The 27266-nt window shown below is 47.1% G+C and overlaps 1 protein-coding gene across 1 annotated transcript in view; it reads right to left on the bottom strand.

The window, feature by feature from the left end:
• Positions 1 to 5241: 5241 nt before the first annotated feature.
• Positions 5242 to 27266, bottom strand: part of CCDC121 (coiled-coil domain containing 121) — a 27870-nt gene continuing 5845 nt past the window's right edge. The window contains exon 2 of the mRNA XM_069605442.1: positions 5242 to 8345. Within this exon, the coding sequence (XP_069461543.1) occupies positions 7381 to 8322 (942 nt within the window). The 5' untranslated portion in view covers positions 8323 to 8345 and the 3' untranslated portion in view covers positions 5242 to 7380. The remainder of the gene's footprint in view (positions 8346 to 27266) is intronic.

Genomic DNA, 27266 nt, shown 5'->3' with positions numbered 1-27266 from the left:
TGTGAATCAGGAGAGCATTAATTTCAGAGTTTTTACATCTTGAGACCGCTCTTAGATTATACAGCTCTTTAAAATGACCAGACCACAAGTCTTCAGGTGTAGGATTCGTTTGTACAGTTTGTTGTCTCATATCAAGATCATTAATTAGCGACCACAAGTTTCAGGAGCTCCCCTCCTTCAAATCAGCCAACATAGCCTCGCTATTCATTTTAAACAGTTTTCTTTCTCGATAGAATTGTATCTAATTCTTCCGTTTTTGCTTTAACCTTTTAATAGAGTTCAATTTGTCTACTCCCCCTTCCGGGGCTCTTTTTTACCTGTCTTATCTGTTTACGATTATGCCTTTTCATGCTTTGTACTTGGGGATCAAATTTGTGAACGTGAGATTTTACTTGCAATTGTATGTTCATTCCTTTCACAATTATTACAGACATGAGGTAGTCATTAAAGGAGGTGGAGGCATATGTCGACAGCTTAGTTTCAAGAGGGGAACTCTCAAAATCCTTCAAAATCAGCATATTCAATTTATAAACAGTTCCTCTATTCCATCTTAGTCCATTAGATTGCTGATTTGTCGTGACCATTGATCTATAAATATCGCCGGGTGTTCGGGTCTTTTTCCAATGCAAAGTCATTAATAACATACCGTGATAGCTATACTCGGTCGGAAGGATTTCAAAGGTGATAATGTGATGGAACAGAGCCTTAGAAAAAAATATATAGTCAACAATGGATGAAGAGTTTCTTCCAAACCAAGTTGCCGGGGGCTTAGATTGATCTTCCATGGTTACACTTAACATGTGCAACCCCCAACCCTCCAGGTTTATACGCCATGTCTGGCCTTGGATCACTTTACGTCTGGCACCGCAGACCATCAGGTCCAAATTCAGCCCCCTCTCCTGATTGCATAAGTCTGGGTCTACTGTCCAAGAACACCTTAATTGTTGCTCACAATCACAGATTGAGGTTCAGAACAATCCGAGTTAAAATCCCCAAGAACGATCACCTGCACCCCTGGACTTGTAATGAGCCAATCTTCCATTTTTTTTAATTCAAGATCTGAATCGTGCGCACCAAGTTACCGCATGGATTCCAGTATATGTTTATCAACAAAACTTGGCTAAAATAGTCTCTCTTGTCGATTGTTTTAACCACCGCTAGGGCCCCCTTACATAAGTTAAAGTGATTCATGATCTTAATAACCATTCCATTTCGAACTGCTATAAGTAATCCCCCTGCCTGGCATCCCCTAGGCCCCTATTGCTATCTCATATCGATCAAACACCAGGGGACCCGTCAGCCAAGTTTCTTGTAAGGGATGTATTTAAGCATAATGTGGAAAAACCTCCAATATTCCACGATATTAGAAACAAATCAGAGTCTACGCTAAAGATTACCTTCAGCTCTTTGAGTTGGGAGGTGGCCACTCTAATGGTTAATACTAGCCAACGCCAATTTGGCTCCTCACTCCCCATGCCACTAGTTCCCTTGTCTGAGTCACCCTGCCTACTTCTCGCTTCATTCCCAGTCTGTGGGTCAAGCCCCTCTCATCCCCGCCTTCCCTGTTCCTCTAGCTGCTGTATATTAAAGGGACGTAGGTCATAGCCCACTTTATGAAAGTTGTGTACTTCATTCAATAATGCCCCATACACCACCCTAGAAGGGATAACACGCCGCACAAGTTCAATTCTGACTAAGTGAATAAGGTCCATCAATTTAATGTCCTTAGATGTAATTAGTCGAAGGGCTGGTATTTCATTTAACAATGACAGGACTCTATTCCTATCCAGGGAGTCCGGGCCTCCTTTATCAAACATGTAGTTTAACATTAAACTTGGTTCTTTCAAAAGTCTTACCCGGTTGGAGGATCTGATTGTACCCAGCATAGTCCTTGTGTAGGGAAATCACTATCTCTTGTTCAATATGCGTCTTATTTTGTAGTTTAATCAGAGTGTGGCTGGCCTCTGGTATTTAAGTTATCCATCCAATTTCCCTGAGGTCCCTTAGATTAGAGTAAGTCGAATAGTTCCTGACCGAAATTGGGCACGTTGGAAAGGACCCCCTCCCTCCTGCAAGTTTAGTTCAGCCCGACTGTCCTGTTGTTTGGGGTACGTGGTGATGGAATTGTATTGTGGTTTAGGGTCAATTATGTCCAGGGGTGCCCTCCCCTCAGTATTGTCACCTAAGGCACACTGAGAGTGGAGGTCCCTATTCATTTTGGGTGCCCTCTGACCCCACCCTTCCTCAAGCACTATTTTCTAATTTCCCTGCAAGATTATGGACTTAATAAGGTCTCCCATTGCTGACTCATTCCTTGTGGGGGCATTGGAGATATCACTCCTGTTGTCATTTCGGTTACCCACAATCGGCCCATGGGGGGAACTATTGTCATTAGTCAGTAACCCCAAATGTCCCACATTAACCGGTGAGGGGAGGGCTACAGCACATGACGTACTGTCTCTACGATTCGAGAAAATCAACGGAGCCGTAATAACATCGGCGGCCACCCTCACTTTCTTTCTCATCCTGATGTTGTGTTAGCCTTCAAGGGCCAAAAGCAGTTTCACAGGCTTTATACAACTGTTAACTTAGCGGCCTGTACCCAAGCCACAAACCCGCGGAACAGCCAAACAGCACTCACAGAGCACTCCGGGATGTGCGCGTGCAGATGCACACGGCCAGTTCCTTAAGTACTGTTACCGGTGTCGAGGGGCGTGGCCAAATTCAGTAAACTTGTAACTTCCAAATTAGATACTTGTAGGCCTAGATAAATAGAAGTCAGGAAACTGTCAGTAACAGTATCCACACGTACAGTTATAAAGCACAAATGCTTGTCTCAGCTGTCTTCTGTTATACCTCTAAAGTCAATTTCAATCCACACGAGCCTGAAGGTGAAAGGAGTCTGCTACCACACTGTGCCAAACAGCACTCAAGGAGCACACATGGAGGCACACGCGCATACACGTGCAGGCCTGCTCCTTAAGTAGTGTTTCTGGTGTTAGGGGCGTTGCCAAATTCAGTAAACGTAACTTCCAAATTAGATACTTGTAGGCCTCCAAAGTCAATTTCAATCCAAACGAGCCTGGAGGTGAAAGGAGCCGCTACCAAACTGTGTCAAACAGCACTCACAGAGCACTCCTGGACGCACACTTCAGTTCATTTTAGCCAGAGAGAGGCTGAACGTTGGGTTCAAGGCCATGTAATGTGGCAGAAGGCTGCAGGAGTCTGCGGAAGGAGCATAACTGGAGACCACTGTCAGAGAGTGCAGCTGACGCAGGACACAGGTGGCTGTATGAGTGGCCAAGAGGCTTGGGTAAGGAGGAGATGGGTGGCTGGGAAGAGAAGAACCAGGAGGCAGGTGTAGGGTAGACACTGGGCTCTGGGGGAGAGTAGACCCATGGGTTTGGGGAGAGAAAGGCCCAAGAGACTGGAGACAGGGGGAATTGGTCAAAGTAGCCAAGAAGAGGGATGAGGTGCTCAGAGGCGACGAGGAGACATAGTAGGTGCTCTGAGTAGCTGTGGAGACGTAGATGCTCAAAGGAGATAAGCAGAAGGTGCTCAGAGCAGTGCAGGAGATGGTGCATTGAGGAGCTAAGGAGAAAAAGGAGGTAGTTAGCTGAGGTGGGGGAAAGGTGTAGGTTCTTGGATGGGCTTTGGAAAAGCAGAAGATGCTCAGAGGAGCAAAGCAGGAGGAGGAGCTTCTCTAAAGAGTTGTGGAGAAGCGAAATGCGCTTAGAAGAGCTGTGAGGAAGGGGGAGGAGCTCAGATGAGCAGAGGAGAAGCAGGAAATGATCGAAGGTGCTCGGAAGAAGTGAGATAGAAGGAGAGGTTGAGCAGAGGATCTGGAATAGAGGCGGCCGCAAGGGTTTCAGAGAGAAATAAAATGTATGTAGCAGGGCCTAAGGAAGAGACGGTAAAAGGAACAAAGCGGAGCATGGGGAGGGTTGAGGCGACGAGAAGATGTAACAGATGATTTAAAGGAGTAGGGAACAGGAGGCGAGGAGAGTCTTACTAGCGGAGATGAGAATGACACATCAGACCGTGATAAACTGCACCAGTGCTGTAGGGAGAATCTGAAGATGACACATCAGACCCTGGTAAATTGCACCAGTGCTGTAGGGAGAACCCGAACCTAGCAAATGCACACCAGTAGATGGCTGAGCACGGGACAAGAAGGTGCAGAGAGAGATTGGATCGGCAGACTCTAGAAGTAGGATGACACCGGGCAAGGATTGATTCCAATGGATGCACCTACCGACGCACAGACCTCACAGTACTGTGCTGCTGTTAAAAGATGGCAACCCAAATGTGGGCCACTCTGTGTTTGTTTGGATGGGGGAAATCACAAGAGACCTTTCATTTGGAATCCTTCGGGTTTGTTTGGAACGGGGGAAATCACAAGAGACATTTAATCTGGAATCCTTTGGGTTTGTGTGGATGGGGGAAATCACAAGAGACATTTCATTTGGAATCCTTTTGTTTGGATGGGGGAAATCACAAGAGACATTTCATTTGGAATCCTTTTGTTTGGATGGGGGAAATCACAAGAGACATTTCATTTGGAATCCTTTAGGTTTGCTTGGATGGGTGAAATCACAATAGGCATTTCATTTGGAACCTTTGGGTTTGTTTGGATGGGGGAAATCACAAGAGACATTTCATTTGGAGCCTTTGGGTTTGTTTGGATGGGGGAAATCACAAGAGACATTTCATTTGGAATCCTTTTGTTTGGATGGGGGAAATCACAAGAGACATTTCATTTGGAATCCTTTGGGTTTGCTTGGATGGGGGAAATCACAAAAGGCATTTCATTTGGAACCTTTGGGTTTGTTTGGATGGGGGAAATCACAAGAGACATTTCATTTGGAACCTTTGGGTTTGTTTGGTTGGGGAAATCACAAAAGACATTTCATTTGGAATTCTTTCCATTTGGATGGGGGAAATCACAAGAGACATTTCATTTGGAATCCTTTGGGTTTGTTTGGATGGGGGAAATCACAAGAGACATTTCATTTGGAATCCTTTGTGTTTGAATGGGGGAAATCATAAGAGACATTTCATTTGGAATCCTTTGGGTTTGGTTTGAAGTCACTTCGCACACTCTCTTCACGTCCATTTTGTTATGTTAGACTGCCAGGAGAGATCAGAACTTGGGCTTAACCAAATATGAAGAACTTTGCTTTTGAACACTTTTGCACTTCCCTGAGAGACACTAACTTTTGAGTTGGCCCTGAGCTACCATTTACGTTTGTAGTCCTCAGGGAATGTGCTTGCGTTTCCCTGATAAGATATCCTAATGCAAAGGAGTTAATATAGATATAGACGAGTGGTGTCTGGAGTGTGTCAGATCCCACTCTGCTCTGTGGCAAGCTGACCGCGCAGTATTGATTGACGCGGTAACGGTCCTGTAGACCAAAGGGAGCATCGGAAATATTGCCACCAACCACCATAGCTTTAAGGGTATACCGCGCTAGTAAATATAACACTTACATTGTATGCTATGTGAACTGCGGTAATCAGATACCAAAGGGCCAGTTTCCTGGATTTATGTTAATACAAGTAATGACAAACTAATGTGAAGGAGTTTGCCCTAAATATGTAAGGCTTGTATTGATGGGTTTTGTGATCATTTCTACCAGAATATGGAGATACATTCAAAATAGATGCACTGGCCTGGAGAATCTGTACATACACTCAACATACATGTGCATGCCTGGGGAATCTGGAGGTGCACTCTAGATATATGTATTATTCTGGTGAGTCTGTTGATACACTCTAAATATTTACATTGGTTTGGTGACATGCCATAAATGTATGCGCTGGGCTGAAGAATGTGGAGATACACTCTACATACATGTGGTCAAATGGAGAATCTGGAAATACACTATAATTGGATGTATTGGCCTAGAGAGACTGGGGATACATCCAATTACATGTGTTGGCCTTGAGAATCTAAGACACCATCTAAATACATGTGTCACTGTGGAGAATCTGGAGTAACACTCTAAATACAAATATTGGCCTGGAAATCTGCTGATGCACATTAAATACATGTAATATCCTGCTAAATCTGGAGATACACTCTAGATATTTGTACTGGCCTTGGGAATCTGTAGATACACTTTAAATACATATATTTGCCTGCAGGCTTTGGAAATACACTATAAATACATGTAATGGCCTGGATGATCTGGGGATGCACTGCACATACATGTATTGGTCTAGGGGTACACTTTAAATGTATCCATTGGCCTGGGGAATCTGTAGACACACTCTACATCTATGTGCCAGCCTAGAAAATCTGTAGACACACTCTGAATACACATTGACCGGGATATCTGTTGATACACATTAACTACGTGTACTGCCCTGGGTAATCTGAAGATACACTTAATATATGTGTACAGGCATGGGGGATCTCGTGATGCACTCTAAATCCATGTATTGCCCCGGAGAACCTTCTGATACACACTAAATACATGTACAAGCGTGGAGAATACAGAGCTACAATCATAATATATGTTCTGGTTTGTTGAATCTGGAAGTAGGTTCTGAGCACATTACTGGCCTGGAAAAACTGCAGTTAAACTCTAGATGCATATATTGGCCTGGAGAAACTGTAGATACACTCTAAATATATGTAGAAGCCTAGGAAATATGGAGATATGGTTAGGAAATATGATAAGGTATTGGCTTGGAGAAACTGCAGATGCATTATAAGTACATATTTATAACATCATATACAGGAGACTCTGGAGATGTACCCTTTATACAGACCAGCATGGAGAATCTGTTGATGCATTCTAAACATTTGTACTAGCTTGCAGTACGTGGAGCTACTCTCCAAATACATGTATTGGCCTGGGGAAACAGTAGACACACTCTAAATGTATGTAGTAGCCTTGGGAATCTGGAGATACACTCTAAATGTATGTAGTAGCCTTGGGAATCTGGAGATACAGTCTATATACATGTTCTGATCTGCTGAATCTGAAGCTATACTGTCAATACATGCACCGGGCGAGTGGAACCAGGACCCTGTTTTCTATTCTTGTGTGTGCCCTGGGGTGTCCTGCCCTAGAGCAGCCAGGCCTACTCTTAAAGCCAGTACCACATTTTAGCCAAAGAATCTGTCAAAGAATCTGCAAATAAAATGAAACTGTCAGGTTCAGTGGGTGTAGGCTTTGACTAACTCCAGGGTTTCACACCAGATCCATGGATAAGCGATGAAGAAGATGACATTCATGATGGCGGAGTTGATGCGTTCCATTGTCTGCACTGCTATAGGCAATGAGTATGCAGACTGCTCCCATAATGCCCTTGTAGAAGGCGGACCATCCATACAGAAGAGATATGGTGCCTGACAGTCCCCAAGGTTGTTCACTGCAGTTCATTTGGTGAGCCTTTGATGACATCCTCTAGCTCCTCAATGCTGAGACCTCGAAGAAAGGGCTCTAGCTGCTGGCGGCGGCGACATCGCTCCATTGCCTGACTATACTGCGCCTCTTGGACGAGCTGCTTGTTCTGCCTCTCAAGATGGAGCTTGTGTGCCTGCAGGACACGTGAGCGGCGGATCAGGTGCAGGAGCTCCTGACGCAGCTGCTGGTTCTCTTGCACCACGCCCTCGTTGTGTGCCTTCATGAAGCGCTCGGCTTCTTCCTGGGCCTCCTTGCCCAGCGACAGCACTTGCTGCTCCGAGTCCTCCCTGAATGCGGCCTTGTCGTGCAGGAACGCGCCCTTGATCTGCAGCAGGGTTTCTGCATTCTTGGCCCTGGTGGCCATCACCTCCTGCTCCAGCTCCTTGATCCTAGCAATCTGCTCTTGCTGCAGGTCCTTGATTGGCTGCAGCTCCTGGATCTCTTGGCCCAGGTGGGCCAGTTTATTTTCTTTCTGAAGCAGCTGATCATTGAGCTCGGCCTCCTTCTCTCTGAATTGGCTGAGCAGTTCCTCCCGCTGCCTTCGGAGGTCTTCCAGATCCTTCTGGTTTTGGTCGCTCAGGGTGATAATGGTGTTCTCCCGCTTCTGGGTCCTCTTGGACATGTAGGACATGTACTCTTGGCTCTCGACGCGGACCCTCTGGGCCTCCTCCTGCAAGAACTCATTGTCCCGCCTCAGCGTATCCAACCGCTTCCTGAAGGTCTCCATGCTGAGCGCCAGCTGGTCGTGCTCTTGCTGAAGGAGGGCCTCGGTCTCCGTGACAACTCGCTCAGCGGCTGCCTCGCCCTCCCCCTGCCCCTCACTTTTTTGGAGAGGAGCACCTTTTGCAGATTTTCCGCCAGTACTTTTTGCCTTGTCCTTCGGCTGTTTCTTTTTCGGAGGCATGCTGGGTTCCACACTCTTTTGCCCTAAGGAAACCCACAAAAAACAGTGAGTTTAAAGTAAATACTGTCTCAAAATTCATATGTATCAACATTTTAAGGTTCAAAATAGGGGCATTTTAGGCATTACATTCAAAAACATACAGTTACCCCAATAACTGATGGCTTGTACCCCTTATGACTTCCCACTTGCTTTATTATCTAGACAGTACCACCACGCCTCCAACACCCGGGATAAATTGCTCAGTGTGTAAATATCCTTCTAGTCCTGATAGAAAAAGAGTGTTGTTGAGTTGTGTGGCAGTCTTATTAATAACCTTTAAAGCGCACACACGAAAAAAAGTATTATCTCTGTGCTTTCCTATTAGATGAATTAATGCCCAACTCAATTCCTCTTTGCTTCTGCCTTCGCCCTTCCTCTCCCCTGCTGGTCTGTCTAATTCGGCACTGTGCACCTGGCTACCCTCTGATTTCGGGCCCAGGTCCTTGCCCACGCAGCCACACACCCACACTGCCCCCGGGAATCCCTTGAACTTGGGTCTGTATCTGTAACCCTACAGTCCCCTTACCTGCACTTTTAGACCCCCCGTGTCCGCGCTTTAAATCCTGCACTTGCCATCTTGCTGGCTGCAATATCTTATGTTGTTGTTGTTATCCCTCTTTAGCACTTTTCACTTCTACCCTCTCCCTTGCACTTTCCTCCCTTCCCTCTCCCCTGCACTTGAGTGTTCTCAATGTCACTGGGCCTAGTAATATCGTTGTTTTTGTCTTCCCTTGTTCCCCTCCCTTGCCTCGTCGCGCTCTGAAACACTTGTGTATGAGCGCGATACAAATAAAATATCATATCATATCGATGCTGCTGACTTCAGAAGGGTGAAAGGCAGTCTGTGCCTCGATAAGACATCTCCTCACCATGTATTGTCGCTTTATTCCAGATGTGTTGTCTAGGTGGATAGCTCACAAATACAGCAATGGCCTCACACATGTGGCCAGCTTGCGCTTTGCGAGTTCGAAACTCATGGCAGCATCAGCCTAGCGGTTCCACCATCTGAATGTGATAAGTCGACTACCATTCAAAATGGGGTAATAATAAAATCCTGTTATTACAGCACTTAGAAGCTGGAGGAATCTGAAATGAAGCACTATGTAATACAACTTATTATAAAAAAAACAAAAAGCATGTCCCTTGAACATGCTGAGTCTTACACGAGATTGGATTGTCCCTTAGAAACTGGTGCGGAGCACATGACTTTGCAACTGGCCAGCCATGCACACCTCGCTCGTATTCACAGCGTAGACTAGTATGGCTGTATGGACGAACCCACCCTATACGGAACCCAGACTCTAGGGCGCTGCACGCCCATTCTAAGCCCTCTGTGGGCTTCAGAGTAATAAACCAGCAGCTACTGCTAATCCCGCAATACCTGGAGGAGGTGTGTGTCAGGAATGGGATTGATAATGCTGCAATGGTGACTGTGCAATTCCAGGGGTGAAGGTAGTGCCAGACTGATAAGTGATACTCAATTCATTTTGTTATGTATCAAATAGTAACACCAAGTGCAAGAGAAAACCCAGCTTTAATCCAATAAAAATGGCTGGGAGTGCGTGTAACACAGCGTTCCATGAACAATATAACACAGAACACAACTTTGAAATCAAATACATGTCACAAATGATGTCATGGTTAGTGATAAGAAAACACTTTTATTCACTTATCCTATTGGTTAATAAGCTATAACAACTATACATTCTGTATGCGAGGGCTACCACTATTGGGTATTCTATAACTGATGGCTCCTCCTAAATCCGTCCGAATGAGAATGTTTCACTTCATTCTAACATATCATTGGTTGTCACTATGCTGCATTAGCCAAGATAGCAGACAGAATCCTAATTGGTTAATAGTTTGCTTATCCGATTTTGGGCACTTTGATGTAATGCCAGGGTGCGTGGTGAGGGAGAGGAGATGAATGGACCGCTGTGATTCAGTTTGAAGAAGGGACTCCTTCTCGTTCCCAGACCTGAGGCCTTGTCTGCCAATGTGTTTGTGGCCTTGGCAAGTCGTCAGTCTATAGATGTGCTAAGGGAGTAGCAAGTGCACTATCTGGCTAGGCCTGGAATAAATGATCACTGTTCCCATCACGTGGTAGGAAACCACTGTTCAGAACTCATTTTCATCTATTTATTGAGTTTTCCTGCTATCCAAAACCGTGTGTGCTGCACTGTCCATTTATTCATTAGGCGGTCATTTGGTATGGTAGCTATTTGCACCTGGAGATCAAGGCTATCAGTACTTTCTCACTGTTATCAATAAAAACGAATTAACTTTAGAGTTGCATGCTGTGTGCTTCTGACGAATGTTATCTAGCGTGGTTTCGATTCCCTGTTGGGGCCCCCTTGCTTACTGGCCTTAATGCCTGAGCATCTCTCTGAACATCGTGTGGCTTGGGATTGTATGCAAAGCAGTTTTGATGTCAGGATTCACTATTTCAGAAGGAAGGCCTTTCAAAGGTCTGTCGGAAAGATGGTGGGGCTCTGGTTCAATCTCTGCCATGTTAATGTACTTCGTGTCTCGTGCGTTGCATGACGCCATACATTATTTCCTGCCCATGTATTCTGCAGCCTACCCCTACCTAGGCCCATCTCTATGCTACTTGTGTAACCCCATCTATGCATTCTGCAACCTTTCCCTAAACTTGTGAGGGCACTCTACGCCTCACCCTACTTGTGTGGCGCGACCTACTCTACTCTTTATGGCGGTTGCAATGCTTACAGCTCACTTCTCAGCTTGTACTTTTGTTTGCTTCTAGGAACAGGTGGGGGTGAGGCCAGACCTTGTGCTGTTCTTATCTGCATCATCACACAGTCATTGTGCACCCATTACTCTGAGTCTTTCTCACCTTCATCCCAGCCCTCACTTCATGAGGCATTTGCCAGAAATCCCCCTTTTTTATAGGTGGCCCCTGACGATTCCCCTGGCATGGGGGAGGGGATGCAAAGGACAATTTACCCAGAATGTATCCTGCCCATATTCCAGTAATAGACCCCTCAGCAATTACCCCAAATGACAGGTGGGAGAGAAACATAGGGCCGGGGTGAGAAACAGCAGGACACATTAGCCGGAGTGGAGTGAACTAAATGACCTTAACTACCTCTTCGTACCAGTCATCAGCATATGAGGATGTGGACAGCACTATAAAAACAGAAATCACACCACAAAAACAGCACAAACAGCCAAATGCAGGGAAACCAAAAGCATCTTTTAATGTGCCAATCACACATTAATCCAAGACAAGACTGCTGAATTGAGAGACTGCTATGGCAGCTGCATGTGTGGCTTTCAGTGATTTCTAAAGATCTAATAGGGCACCCTGGTTGCATCCCTGCACATTTCCCCCACAAAGACATCCTTGAAAGTTGGCCAAGAAGTGTATATAGCATTAGTGCTTCTACCCTGCACTGTACAAAGTGGCGGCAGCCTAAACGCCTCACACACCATGCTAATGACTGTCCAGATCTACCTGCAGAGCACTTCAGTTGTAGGCCTTCCCCTGGAATGCACTGGACAGAAGGTTGCAAACAGCTCCTGACATTGTCTAGGGTGTGCAGTCTTATCCAGGTAAAGACTCACCCCTCCCCCCCTCCAAACTGAGAGAGTAGTCAGAAGCCATCCATCCCCTTAACACCCAAGTGGGAAGGAGGATATCCTCGTGAAGATGAAAGTCAAGGTTGACCCTGGGCCCAAATGGAGGAGAAGGCCATGAAACAAGACCCTCGGGAACAGATCTTGTTCCATGGTAGGATCTGGGCAGCATCACTTATACGGGTAGCCATCCAGGCTGCAGCATCCCTAACAAGTGCCCTCGAACCTGCAGCATCAGTAGCATGTGACCCTCCAAAGTGCAGCATCACTATTACGTAACCCTCCAAGCTGCAGCATCAGTAGCATCTGGTCCTCCAAGATGCAGCATCACTAGTATGTTGACCTCCAAGCTGCAGCATCACTCGCATATGGCCCTCCAAACTGCAGCATCACTCACATGTGGGCCTCCAAGCTGCAGCATCACTGGCATGTGGCCCTCCAGGCATCAGCATCATTAGCATGTGGCCCTCCAAGCATCAGCATCAGTAGTATGTTGACCTCCAAGCTGCAGCATCACTCGCATATGGCCCTCCAAACTGCAGCATCACTCACATGTGGGCCTCCAAGCTGCAGCATCACTGGCATGTGGCCCTCCAGGCATCAGCATCATTAGCATGTGGCCCTCCAAGCATCAGCATCAGTAGCATGTGGCCCTCTAAGCATCAGCATCAGTGGCATGTGGCCCTCCAAGCATCAGCATCAGTAGCATGTGGCCCTCCAAGCATCAGCATCAGTAGCATGTGGCCCTCCAAGATGCAGCATCACTTGCATGTGGCCCTCCAGGCATCAGCATCAGAAGCATGTGGCCCTCCAAGCATCAGCATCAGTAGCATGTGACCCTCCAGGCATCAGCATCAGTAGCATGTGGCCCTCCAAGCTGCAGCATCAGTAGCATGTGGCCCTCCAAGTTGCAGCATCAGTAGCATGTGGCCCTCCAAGCATCAGCATCAGTAGCATGTGACCCTCCAAGCATCAGCATCAGTAGCATGTGGCCCTCCAAGCTGCAGCATCAGTAGCATGTGGCCCTCCAAGCTGCAGCATCAGTAGCATGTGGTCCTCCAAGCTGCAGCATCAGTAGCATGTGGCCCTCCAAGCTGCAGCATCAGTAGCATGTGGCCCTCCAAGCTGCAGCATCAGTAGCATGTGGCCCTCCAAGCTGCAGCATCAGTAGCATGTGGCCCTCCAAGCTGCAGCATCAGTAGCATGTGGCCCTCCAAGCTGCAGCATCAGTAGCATGTGGCCCTCCAAGCATCAGCATCAGTAGCATGTGACCCTCCAAGCATCAGCATCAGTAGCATGTGGCCCTCCAAGCTGCAGCATCAGTAGCATGTGGCCCTCCAAGCTGCAGCATCAGTAGCATGTGGCCCTCCAAGCTGCAGCATCAGTAGCATGTGGCCCTCCAAGCTGCAGCATCAGTAGCATGTGGCCCTCCAAGCTGCAGCATCAGTAGCATGTGGCCCTCCAAGCTGCAGCATCAGTAGCATGTGGCCCTCCAAGCTGCAGCATCAGTAGCATGTGGCCCTCCAAGCTGCAGCATCAGTAGCATGTGGCCCTCCAAGCTGCAGCATCAGTAGCATGTGGCCCTCCAAGCTGCAGCATCAGTAGCATGTGGCCCTCCAAGCTGCAGCATCAGTAGCATGTGGCCCTCCAAGCATCAGCATCAGTAGCATGTGGCCCTCCAAGCTGCAGCATCAGTAGCATGTGGCCCTCTAAGCTGCAGCATCAGTAGCATGTGGCCCTCCAAGCTGCAGCATCAGTAGCATGTGGCCCTCCAAGCTGCTGCATCACTTTTCCATTTTCCATTTTCCAAATGAGCATTTTCTCTTGTCATTTGCTATGTCTATTCCTCCTCCTCTTCCCATGCCCCCTTCTTCTAAATCCTTTCTACGATGTGATCTTTTCTCCTTCGATTGATCTTCTTGTATGTCTTCCTTGACTTCTTTGCTTTCTTCCCCTCGCTCTAGCTGTGGACTCTGGTCTGGATACTTTTCACACAGCTCTCACTTCTCTCTATCCTTCACATGCTCTCACTCCATGTCCATGGCTTACTCCTTCTCTCCTAGCTCTTTGCCTCTCCCGCTGGAAACCTGAACGCCGGGGGAAAAGGTCCCAACCTCCTCATGATCTGGACCTCTTGTCTCTGCCCGTCCTCTCATGACACCCTTCTTCCGGCAAGTAAAAAACACCATTCCTCCTCCTGGACTACATCTCTTTCTCAACATCCTCGGCTTTCTCATCCGCTTCTTAACTCTATTCTCTCTCCTTGTTCTGCTGGCCCTTCCCATTCCTCTCCTGTCTCTGCCACTGATCGTGCTTACTACTGTACCACTCAAATCTCGAATCTTCATGCTTGTGCTTCTCCCCCCTCTTCTTCTCTGGTTTCCCCTCCTCCTTCTTTGCATAGTTATTCTTTTTCTCCTCTCGCGGCTACAGATATTGTGCATTTTCTTACTCAGGCTCATTCTACTGCTTCTCCTTCGGATCCCATCCCTTCTTCTCTTATCCCTTTAGTTCATCCTAAAACACCCACATATCTTTCTATGTTCATTAATCTTTCTCTCTCTTCTGTGCTTTTTCCTGATGATTTTTTTAAACATGCAAGTGTAAATACCCATCTTAAAAAACCCTTCACTCGACCCCTCTTGTCCTTCCAACTTTTGACGTATTTCGTTACTTCCCTTTCTCGCTAAACATCTAGAGAGAATTGTCTACTCTGAGATGTCTTCTCATCTTCATCTACATTCACTTCTTCCGGCTCTTCAATCCGGATGTAGGCGGGGTCATTCTACTGTGACAGCACTCTTGCACGTCTCCACAGTAAACCTTCCTCCATTCTTATCCTACTTGATCTTTCGGCAGCTTTTGACACTGTGGATCAGCCCACTTTGTTCTCCACTCTTTCTTCTCTGGGCATCTCGGGTTCAGCGCTTGGCTCCTTTAAGTCTTATCTGTCTGATCGCACTTATCTGGTGTCCTGGGCGGGCCAGCACTCAGCTCCCCACTCCAGCCTCTATTGAGTTCCCTAGGGTTCTGTTCTTGGTCCCCTTTTATTCTCGATTTATACTATCCCTCTGTCTTCTCTTATTTCTTCGTTTCATTTGTCCTGCCATTTTTATGTGGACAATTCGCGAATCTTCTTTTCTTTCTCTTTATTTACTGAAGATTTTCATTCTCAGGTATCTGCTTGTCTCTCTGCCGTTCAAGCATGGATGACCTCTCATTTTCTCCACTTATATACTTCCAGAACTGACAATCTTAACGTTCCTACTGCTTCTCCCTCCCCTGTACCTCCCCCTTCTTCTCTTTTCCTTCCTCCTTCTCAGCTTCCTGTCCTCTTCGACCCTTCTCTTTCCTATTCCACTCATATTGCTCTAATGGCCCAGAACTGTGGCTTTGTTCTCTTTAATATTCGGCGTGCACGTCCTTTTTCCTCTTTTCACGCCACTACACTCTTGATCTTTGCTTTAGTCTTTTCTCAAATTGATTACTGTTCCTCTCTGTTGATTGGATTACCTGGCTCTCATCTAGCTCCCCTTCGCTCGAGCTATAATTCTGCTATTCGTTTGCTCTTTGAACTATCCCCACAAGCTTCTATTTCTTCTGCACACTCTACTGCTGCTGTTCTATCACTTTCACTTTCACTTTCACTTTCTTGCTATCCTCTTTAAATGTCTTCATGGTCCTTCATATCTTGTTTCTCTTGTTCCCTTCTATATTCCTACTAGAGCTCTTCGCTCTGAATCGTCATTTCGTCTGGTGATCCCTAAACCCTCCTATGCTTCTTCTCGTGCCTTTCCATTGGCACTCCCTTCATATTTCAATTCGTTGCTCATCTACTCATTGTCTTTTTCATATCCCTCTGAATTCCTATCTTCATTCTCCATCTTCTGTTTCATGACATGATTACCCTGCTGTCTGATTGAGATTGTACCGCTGTTATTTTTAAATATCTTATGTGTTCTTTGGCGAAAGCGCCTTATAAATATCAATACAAACAAATACAAATACACTTGCTTGTGGCCCTCCAGGCTGCAGTATCAGTTGCATGTGGCCCTCCAGGCTGCAGCCTCACTTGCATGTGGCCCTCCAGGCTGCAGCATCACTTGCATGTGGCCCTCCAGATTGCAGCATCACTTACATGTGACCCTCCAGGCTGCAGCATCACTTGCATGTGGCCCTCCAGGCTCCAGCATCACTTGCATGTGGCCCTCCAGGCTGCAGCATCACGTGCACGTGGCCCTCCAGGTTGCAGCCTCACTTGCATGTGGCCCTCCAAGCTGCAGCATCACTTACATGTGGCCCTCCAGGCTGCAGCATCACTTACATGTGGCCCTCCAGGCTATAGCATCACCTGCATGTGGCCCTCCAGGCTATAGCATCACCTGCATGTGGTCCTCCAGGCTGCAGCATCACGAGCATGTGGCCCTCCAGGCTGCAGCATCACCTGCATGTGGCCCTCCAGGTTGCAGCATCACTTGCATGTGGCCCTGCAGGCTGCAGCATCACTTACATGTGGCCCTCCAGGCTATAGCATCACCTGCATGTGGCCCTCCAGGCTGCAGCATCACGAGCATGTTGCCCTCCAGGCTGCAGCATCACCTGCATGTGGCACTCCAGGTTGCAGCATCACTTGCATGTGGCCCTGCAGGCTGCAGCATCACTTGCATGTGGCCCTCCAGGCTACAGCATCACTTGCATGTTGTCCTCCTGGCTGCAGCCTCGCTTGCATGTGGCCCTGCAGTCTGCAGTATCACTTGCATGTGGCCCTCCAGGCTACAGCATCACTTGCATGTGGCCCTCCAGGCTGTAGCATCAGTAGCATAAAGTCTATACAATGCATCTGGTGGAGAGAAGCCTGTAGGGAAACCGATCAACCTCTGTGTATCACCCAGTTTCACAGTCTGGGTTTACACACAGCGGAATACAAGAATGGAAAGTATGGGATCACACACCGAAATATTAACCCTTAAAGCAAACACTGAAAAGTGCAGGCTGTGATCATGTGCAGGAAGTCATCTCTTGCATCAGTCCCACGATCATGCAGACTTTATTCCTACTCTAGAATACAGGGTCTTGGACCATGCCCGCAGTAATATGGAGTGTGGGCACACACACAGGCACACAGGGTGGATGGAATCACACACACTAGAACTCACAACATAATATAATTAAATTCATCAATGCAGAATCTGTAATCACATGCTGGGATACAGATTATGAACCCAAGCCCAGGGAAGCAGAGACTAGCATAACAAAGAAGGGTCTGGCATTAACTCACAGCTGCAACTACACACAGGAAGCAGATTCGAGGTTCACTCCCAGTAAATTCACAGAGGCAGAATGCAATACCTGGGAGCACATAAAAGCACAGAGACTAGGATCTCAAACAGCAACACAAAGAATACAATCACACAAGACATGCCATAGAGGAATACAGCGGATGTAATCACACACAGGAATGTATAGTCTAGAGCCACACACAGGAATGTAAAGTCTGGGACTGTAAACAGGAGTGGAGGAGACAGACTCAACCACAGGAATACAGAGGCTAAAATCACACAAGACGTACCATAGAGGAATACAGCGGATGGAATCGCACACAGGGATGTATAGTCTAGAGCCACACACAGGAATGTAGAACATGGGACCGTAAATAGGAGTACAGTTGATGGACTCAACCACAGGAACACAGAGAATAAAATCACACAAGACGTACCATAGAGAAACACATCGGATGGAATCGCACACAGGAATATATAGCATAGAGCCACACACAGGAATGTAAAGTCTGGGACTGTAAACAGGAGTGGGGGAGATGGACTCAACCAAAGGAATACAAAGAATACAATCACACAAGACATGCCATGGAAGAATACAGCAGATGCAAACACACACAGGAACGTGTAGCCTATAGCCATATACAGGAATGTAAAGTCTGGCACCGTAAACAAGAGTGGAGGGGATTGACTAAACCACAGGAATACAGAGAATACAATCACACAAGACACACCATAGAGGAATACAGTGGATGCAATTGGACACAGGAAAGTATAGTCTAGAGCCACACACAGGAATGTAATGGCTGGCATCGTAATCAGGGGTACAAGAGGATTGACTACACCACAGGAATAAAGAGAATAAACTCACACAAGACATACCATAGAGGAATACAGCGGATGCAATTGGACACAGGAATGTATAGTCTAGAGCCACACACAGGAATGTAATGGCTGGCACCGTAAACAGGGGTACAAGATGATTGACTACACCACAGGAATAAAGAGAATAAACTCACACAAAACATACCATAGAGGAATATAGCAGATGCAATCGCACAGAGGTATGTATAGTCTAGAGCCAAACACAGGAATGTAAAGTCTGGGACTGTAAACAGGAGTGAAGGAGACAGAATAAAATTAAGCAAAGGAATGGAGAGTCTGGGATCGCACACAGAAATAAAGAGCAACCACACACATTTGCAGGAACACAAGCGAGAAGTGTGTGGGATAACACTGGGGTGTGCCAAACCTAGTTATTGTGCTGCTGAATATAGATTCCAATTATATAACAAACCCAGAGTCGGTGGGCTTTATTGCCAGTTATTGGCCTAGGTACCAAGTGCAGTGAGCACCTAAACTAGGTCCAAATGCCGGTGAAGCCCCTAGCCAAGCGGTTTATAGCGATAACTACCCACAGAGAGAGTGCCCCCCCTCCCCGTACCCCCCAGCAAACGGCCAGGGTCTCGGATGACTCAGAGAAATAAAGTCTAGCATTACACACAAGAACACAGCATCTGGGATCACACACTTGAATAATAAGGTCAGAACCATAGACAGAAATGCAGAAACTGTGCTCGCACCTGATACACACAGTCTGCGGTCACTCACATCAACACAGAGTCCTCGCTCACGCACAGGGATAAGGAATCGGATATCACACAGACAGATAAAGAGTCTGGGATCAAGCACAGCAAAAGAGCATCCGGCATACCACACTATTAAGACAAGGGAAACGGCGTGAAGGTACAAAATGTAAGCATTTAAGAGACATAGGACTTATACAATCGGAAGACTGGGTGGGGGCCCTCAAGTACCCTCGGGAGGTGGCCATTTCGGGCAGACTTAGACTTATCCAGCTCAAAATACTACACAGGATTTACTACCCAAGGGTGGCATAATATCGCTGGGGGAAAACAACTGACCCACACTGTCTACGGTGCAAGAGAGAGGAGGGAACCTTCTTCCACATACTGTGGGACTGCAACCATATAGAACAGTACTAGCAAAAATGTTGCGATGAACTCTCACAGGTACTGGGGACAACGATACACAGAGATCCGAAGCTACACCTGCTTGGGATAGAGGAGGATGGGAGAAGCATCAAAATACGAGAAGTTGCTCCTATCGACGACCTCAGCAATAATTAAAAGGAACATTGCACAATTATGGGGTTCGGAAATAACACCGCAGTACGAACAATGGGTGACGGATGTCAACATATGCATTGCAATGGAACGGAGAGTATATACAGCCAGGGGGTGTCCGAGGAAAGCAGACAAAATATGGAATAAATGGGAGGAAGTCCAATGACTGTACCAACCTGAACAATGGATGATAAGGCACAGTGTACAAAAGTAGTCCAATCTGGCATATAGCGTGAGATACAACGGACATTGCAAGACCCTTTCCTTTCCTTTTCTTTCTACTTTCTTTCTTGTTCTTCTTTCACCTGACCAAGGACTGTTTCACTGGTCATATAGGTTGAATGTTTACATGAAGAATGTATGTTTTGCCATGTTAAGATGGAAAAAACAATACAATGGGCCTCATTAGGACCCAGGCGGATTTCGCGGTGCTAAATGCACCGCGAAGCACGGCGGAAAGCCGTCGATAGCGCCATGGGGGTTGGCGGATTTACCGCCCCATTCCGACCTCGGCGGAGCGGTAAATCCCCAATCCCCATTCTGCCCTTCCCCATTCCCATTCTTGCCCCATAGGGTATAATGGGAGTGGGGAAGGAGTTAATTACGCCACCGTAAAATACGGTGGCGTAATTAACAACGAGGTCCCGTAGCGCCATGGTTTTCTCCGCCTGGTAAAACCAGGCGGAGAAAACCTCCATGGCGCTAAGGGAACTCGTAGTACGGCGGACGGGTCCGCCGCGATTAGCGCTGGCGGAAACCCACTCCGCCTGGGTCCTAATGAGGCCCAATGTGTTATAAAAAAAAAAGCCAAACAAAAGAAATTAACACTTACCTGTGACAAGTGTTCAGGGTCTCAAGGAGGCCCACATGTGTGCTAACCATGCTGAGATCCAGTACTGCGCACAGGGAAACAGTCTGGCTGCATACAGGGGAGTACCAAGTCTGAGATTCCAAAGATGGTTCTAAGTCACACATCTTGTGGGTATCAAAGAGGAATACGGAGTCTGGGAAAACACTCAGAAGCAGCCAAGGAATTAGGCTGAAGCTCCAGCAAAGTGTGTGTTGCCATAACTCTGAGGCCTCAGGGTTAGCCAAAGCAACTCCCAATTCTCCTCTCAAGACGAGTCTCACGCACAAACAGCCCTCTCTTCAAAAGACTTACACGCAAATGCAGGACAGTCAAAGCCACACAGCCTGCTCAGAAGCGGAACAAAATGGTATATATGTTTTGCAATGGAAAGACATATTTTTGTTAGGGTGAGTATTTTTGACCAATTAAAAGAGAATAGTCCAACGTACATTACTTTTTAAAAGCGTTTCTTCCTGAATCACTTTTACAGACTGTTAGGTAGAATTATATGCAGTACCCTTTGGGAACACTACACACAATTAAGACTACAAGTGACAGTACAATTTCACCTTTGGTACAAGCCCGTACAACACAGTAAAGTGGTAGCGATGGCTGAGCAGCCAGACTTATCTCAAAAGCAAATGAGCAGTATCAAATAGTTACACAAAGGACAGCAATCACTGTAACTCAAGCAAACACTGACTCAAGGTTTCTGGTTAAAAAATATAAGTACATTTATTTTTAAACCATCTGTTCACAAAACACTTCACTTCTATTAAATAGAACCACACTCTAAATATACCACACACAACCAATTCCTTTTGTTCAGGTCAATTCAAGGTAAGTACCTTTGGATTTGACAGACCGGTGTTGTGAAACAAAGACGTTACCATGGGTTAATCCGCAATCACTTTTTGACAGTAATGAAAGTTCGGTCTTACGAAAGAAAAGCGTACCCGTGGGAAGAAATGTAACCGTAGTCAAACACACTTAGCACATAGAATTAAAACAAGGGAATAGTGGATAAAAATCATAGGCAATACTTTTGTCAAGGCAATAGAATCAGAGGACGTGGTCTAAGAGGCAGATAAAAGTCCATAGGCCTGCGCTAGTGTCAAAATGGAGCAGGGGCTCTGTTGTCGAGGATCACACGGTTAGAATAGTTCAGATTAACGTTACCAGGAGTACTGGATATTGTCAAAGGGAGGCAAAAGTTATAAAACGGAAGAAAGAAAGGACAAGCATTCGGAAAGGAAAAGGGGTTCACCCCAATTCCTCAAGGTTGGACTGAGAGAACAACCAAATGGACATAGCACCTTATTCGGATGAAGAAAGCTGGTGCCACGGCAGTTGTTCCTGCAGACTCACGGTTCCTGAAGCGTCAGTTGTGGAGACAAGAAAGAGGACGTCTGAAGCGATCTGCACTACCCAGGGATGAAGCCAGCAGCAGCAAAGCAATGATGAATAAAAGGTGCGCTCCTTAAAAACAGGAGAGGGCTCTTCTGGTTGCTATCCGGACCACTACAGCTCAGTGCAGTGATTTCGACCCAGAAGAGGATTCCCTGGCTGTAGAAGGTGAGCTGTTGATCTCACCAGGCTCAAGGGAAGAAGACTCCGGACTGGATCTTCTCTGTCGTTGAAGGGTAGATATCTCAGGGCTGCAGCAGGGCTTCACCAGGACTCGGGAGTTTCAGCAGCCGCCTTCTTCTCCACTTCTCTTCGGTTCTTGTAGTTCCAGTGGCGACTCTGACTTCCAGCCCAAGAGTCCTGCCTTTTATGCCAAAATCCCCCATTCACGCAGCCTGGCTGTCAATCACACAGCAATGGGGTTGTCCAGCCCGGACAACCACCTCAGCTGATCGACACAAACTGAGACTTGGGTCTCTAAGGAGACCCTGTGCAGGGGGTTACTAAACCCCTCCCTCACATTCATCCTACCTAGACAACCAGACGCCAAAGGAGGGCTTCTTTGCAATAGCCCGCCAAAGGATGGCAAACAAGGAAACCAAACCTGGTTTGGTGCTTAAAGCAAACAACTAGAAAGACCTTTCCAACACGAAATGGCGAAAAGTCACGCTAGGACCAAAGATAAAAACGATATGGGGTAGCGGGTTTTATGTTCACGTCTGTCACCACAGCCAGAACACTAACACGGCAATCCGTGTAAAAAATGATCGTTACCACTGCCACCAGCCATGTCGAGTCGGGAAGGGGGGGACACAAAGTGCCCATTGAGGTACAGAAGGACAGGGGAAAGATATTCCCATCCAGTACTCCATTGTAAGATGGTTTGTACTGGATCTGTATTTGAAAGGACTAGTAAAGCCAATGGTGACTTTACATGTTTCTGGGGGACAGTAGTCATCCCCAGAAATGGAGTTCACAAGGGAAGCCTAAAAGACATCCCTGTGTCACTGCACTAAAGGTACGGTGTGACACACAAGTAACAAGATGATGCCTAGGGAGTTGGTGACACTCCATAGCCCATGAGCACAAAAAGTACAACACACACAAAAATACACTGTAAGAGTGGGGAAAAAGGCTCACACTCTCACCAGGTGAAAAAAAAAGAAACCCCAGAAATCCAGCAAAGCTGCTGAGGGACTCACTAGGTAAGGGAAATTAGCCATAAATGAGAATTCTCCCTAACACAGACATGTTTGAAATGTAAAATTAGGAGAATTCTTATGTTTCCAAAAAGCTGTTTGCTTTTATGCAAATCACCTGGCTTTGGTTCCAAGAGGAGAACTGAGTTACCTGACCTGGCCTGGGGCAATGCCACTCGCCCTCCACCCCCTCCCAAGGGGGAGAGGGTTCCCCGATTAATTTCTGTCCATTTCCAGCATTGCACAGAAGAGAAAGGAATCTCAATCTTGTAGAAACACAATGGGCCTCATTACAACTGCGCCGGTCCGGAAACAACGGTGCCGGTAAGCTGACTGGCACTGTTGTTTCTGGACCAGCACAGTACGGGTTTGCCTGCCAGAGCCGCTGTGCCCGAAAGGGCAGACACTGGCAGACACAGCGGCCATGGTAGCCAAGCCATAACAGAAGCACCGGCATCGTTATTAACGGTGCCGATGCTTCCGTGCTCCCCATTCCCATGCAGTCCTAATGGACTCCAAGGGAATGGGGACTAACAGAATTACCGGCGCCTGACTTCCCGGCCACCGGACTCGGAATGGCCTGGTGGCAGTGGGAAGTCGGGCACCTGTAATTCATTACAGGTCTGGCGGCTACCTGCCGGTTTTACCGGCACAGTTGCGCCAAACCCGCAATGTCACCCAGTGTCTGGAATCAGGCAAAGAAGTACACAGTCTGGAGTCACATGCAGGAATCCAGAGTCTGGAATCACACACAGGGATACGAAGTGTGGAATCAGACAAAGAATTACAGAGTCTGAAGTACACAGTCTGGAAACAGCTGCAGGAATAAGGAATCTGGTTTCAGACACATGGATACAGAGCCTGGAATCCGACAAAGAAATACAGAGTCTGAAGTACACAGTCTGGAAACAGCTGCAGGAATAAGGAATCTGGTTTCAGACACATGGATACAGAGCCTGGAATCACACAAAGAATTACAGAGTCTGAAGTACACAGTCTGGAAACAGCTGCAGGAATAAGGAATCTGGTTTCAGACACATGGATACAGAGCCTGGAATCACACAAAGAATTACAGAGTCTGAAGTACAAAGTCTGGAAACAGCTGCAGGAATAAGGAATCTGGTTTCAGACACATGGATACAGAGCCTGGAATCAGACAAAGAATTACAGAGTCTGAAGTACACAGTCTGGAAACAGCTGCAGGAATAAGGAATCTGGTTTCAGACACATGGATGCTGAGCCTGGAATCAGACAAAGAATTACAGAGTCTGAAGTACACAGTCTGGAAACAGCTGCAGGAATAAGGAATCTGGTTTCAGACACATGGATACAGAGCCTGGAATCAGACAAAGAAATACATTGGGCCTCATTACAAGTTTGGCGGTCGCCTTGTCAGTGAAACCGGCTGGCTGCTGCCAAACTTGCACATTTTTCCGGCTCCCAGGAATAGGCAATTACCGGGGTATTACAACCCTGGTGGACCCGGTAATTGCCCATTCCTGTGTGCCAGAAAATATTCTTCCCCCATTTCCATTGAGCCCCATAGCCCCATAGGGCTCAATGGGAATGGGGAGGCCGGATGCACTGGCACCATTCGTGAATGGTACCGGTGCATCCGACATACTCTGCTCGCAGGTGCCAGTACGGCCGGCAGGTTAGACCTGGTGGATGGGAAGGCACCCACGAGCAGAACTCGTAGTTTTTCGGTCTGGTAACTACGATACTGGCAAGTTTACTGGTACCGTAGTTATCAGACCGGAAAACTTGTAATGAGGCCCATAGCCTGGAATCAGACACAGGAATACGGAGTGTGGAATCAGACAAAGGGCCTCATTACGAGGTCGTGGTAAGGGGTTAACAGCACTGGTAAGGATGCCGGTGCCGTTAACCCCTTACCGGCGCATTACGAGGTCCCTTAACAGGTCCCACTAAGGCCGGCTGGTAAAACCAGCCGTCCTTAGCCGGAGCCGCTAAAGGACCAGGGAGCTAATAACGGGCCTGTTCTTAACAGGCCTGTTCTTAACAGGCCCGTTATTAGCTCCCTCCCATTCCCTTTGAGCCCTATGTGGGCTCAAATGGGACTGGGGATGGGTATTTTGAATGGGGACTTACCGGGTCCTCCAAGGTTGGAATGACCCAGTAAGTCCCCTTTCAAGGGACCCGGACACGACTTTGGAGGCAGCCATGGCACTAATAGCACCATGTCTACCTCCAAACTCGTAATGACCCCCAAAGAAATACATGGGGGGGTCATTACAATGTAGGAGGTAACCATGTCGCTATTAGCGGCATGGCTACCCCCTTACCGGGTACCGGGTTCCTTGAATGAAGAATTACCGGGCCATTCTGACCTTGGAGGGCCCGGTAATTCCTCATTCAAGGAACCCATCCCCATTCCCATACGAGCCCCCATAGGGATCAATGGGAATGGGGAGGGTGCTAACAACGGGCCCGTTAATAACGGGCCCGTTGTTAGCACCCTGGTCTGCTCGCGGGACCCGCTAAGGACGTCTGGTTTTACCAGGTGGCCTTAGCAGGTCCCGCGAGCAGAACTTGTAATGTGGCGGTAAGGGGTTGACGGCTCCGGCACCTTTACCGGTGCCGTTAACCCCTTACCGCCTACCTCGTAATGACCCCCATAGTGTTAGGGAGAATTCACAAGAATGTGCTAATTTCCCTTACCTTTTGAGACCCCCAGCAACTTTGCTGGATTTCTAGGATTTTAATTTTTACCTGGAAGGAGTGTGAGCCTTTTTTCCCACCCTTTCATGTATTTTGATGTGTGTTTTACTTTTGTGTACTTTGGATATGCAGTTTCAAAACATCTCCATAGGCATCATCTTTTTCTGTGTGTTACACAGCACCGTCAGTGCAGTGGCACAGGGGTGTCTTTCAGACTCGCCAAGGTTTAAATACCTTCTCTGGGACTGACTACTGTCCCCCAGAGCATGTAAAGTTAAATTGACTTTACTAGTCTTTTTAAATTTACAGACCCAGCACACACTATCTTCCTATAGAGTGCTGGAGGGGTTGCCTAGCATCCCCTGAGTCTAAACACTCATGTAACAGTCAAATGTTACCCTTTTCTACTTTAAATGGCTGGTGGCAGTGGTTTTTAACAAGCTATCATGATTTTTCTAGACCGCGAACAACTGTAACAAAAAATCGGGTCAGCCATGTTTTTCAATATGGCGCCCAAGACCTATCTGTAAAAACAGACTCTGGTTGACTTTTTTCACTGTTTCTTTTAGGAAAGGTCCTTCTTGTGTTTAACTCTGTGCGCCAAACCAGGTTTGGTCCCTTTGTTCGTTGGCCTTTGGCGGGCTTCAGTGCTGAAGCCCTCCTCTGGCGCCCGAGTGTCTGCAGTGGACAGGATGTGAGGGATTTGCTCGAAACTCCATGTGCTTAGTCTCCTAGGAGACCTGAATCCACTCTGGTATGATTGGCCGGCTGGCTGTCCGGCAAGAACAGCCACCCTGCTGTGTGAGTGACAGCCAGGCTGAAATGAATGGAGGAAACTGATTAAAAGCAGTCCTCTGGGACTTGGAAAGCAGAGTCGACCCCTGGAACGAAAGAACCGAAGACGAGCTGAAAGAAGACGACTGCTGTAACTCCTGGTCCACCGGTGAAGCCCTGCTGCAGGTCCAAATTGCCTGAAACTCCATCAACAGAGAAGCCCTTCAAGGTTAAGTTCTTCCCTTGAGTTTGGTGGGAACACCCAACTCGCAAGTCACCTGGACACCGTCCCTATAGTGGTCGAAGTTTATTCAGAGTGCTGTTGAAAACCGGATAGCGAGTGGGAAGGATACCAGTTTGTGGTCTTTAAAGCACTCACACCTTAAACCAACGTTTAGCCAAGCTTGTGGCCTCTTCCCTGGGCAGTGCAGGAACCACCTATTGTCCTCCTTCTTGTCCCCACGACTGAGGCTCAGGAAAAGCGAGATCTGCTCGAATTGCCAGGAACAACTGCTTCAGCTACAGCTCTCCTTCATTTAAAAGGTACTGTGCAAACGCGGTCAGGAAATCCTTTCTGCCACGGTGAAAGTTTGTGAAACTTCCCAAACTCTGGAGGCTTGTCCTTCCCTAAACCAACATCTAACTTTTCGTCTGACCAACTATTTCTAAAAACCGTGGCAAAAACAACCGTTTTCTACCAGAACTGTGCTATCCTAACCAAGACTCTGAACCATTGACTTTGGCCCAGGCCTCTTGAATTGAATTACTGGTTGTCGTGAACTGGAACTATTTGCCCTACTTCTGAAAGTATTTGTGCTTTTGATTCTTATAACCTTGTCTTTTACCCCTTTTTAAAGTAACGGAAGTGCCATTTTGCTCCCACTTCAGGGGAGCTGAACTTGTTCAGAAACTGATTGGTTGTGTATTGTAGTGTATTAGATTGTGAGATCGAGCTGCTCTTGCTAGTGGA

This window comes from Ambystoma mexicanum, chromosome 4p (assembly GCF_040938575.1).
Source record: "Ambystoma mexicanum isolate Mex_15411 chromosome 4p, UKY_AmexF1_1, whole genome shotgun sequence".
Lineage (NCBI taxonomy): Eukaryota > Metazoa > Chordata > Amphibia > Caudata > Ambystomatidae > Ambystoma > Ambystoma mexicanum.
The sequence above is the reverse complement of the archived record's forward strand: the minus strand, read 5'-3'. Positions and strand labels throughout refer to the sequence as shown.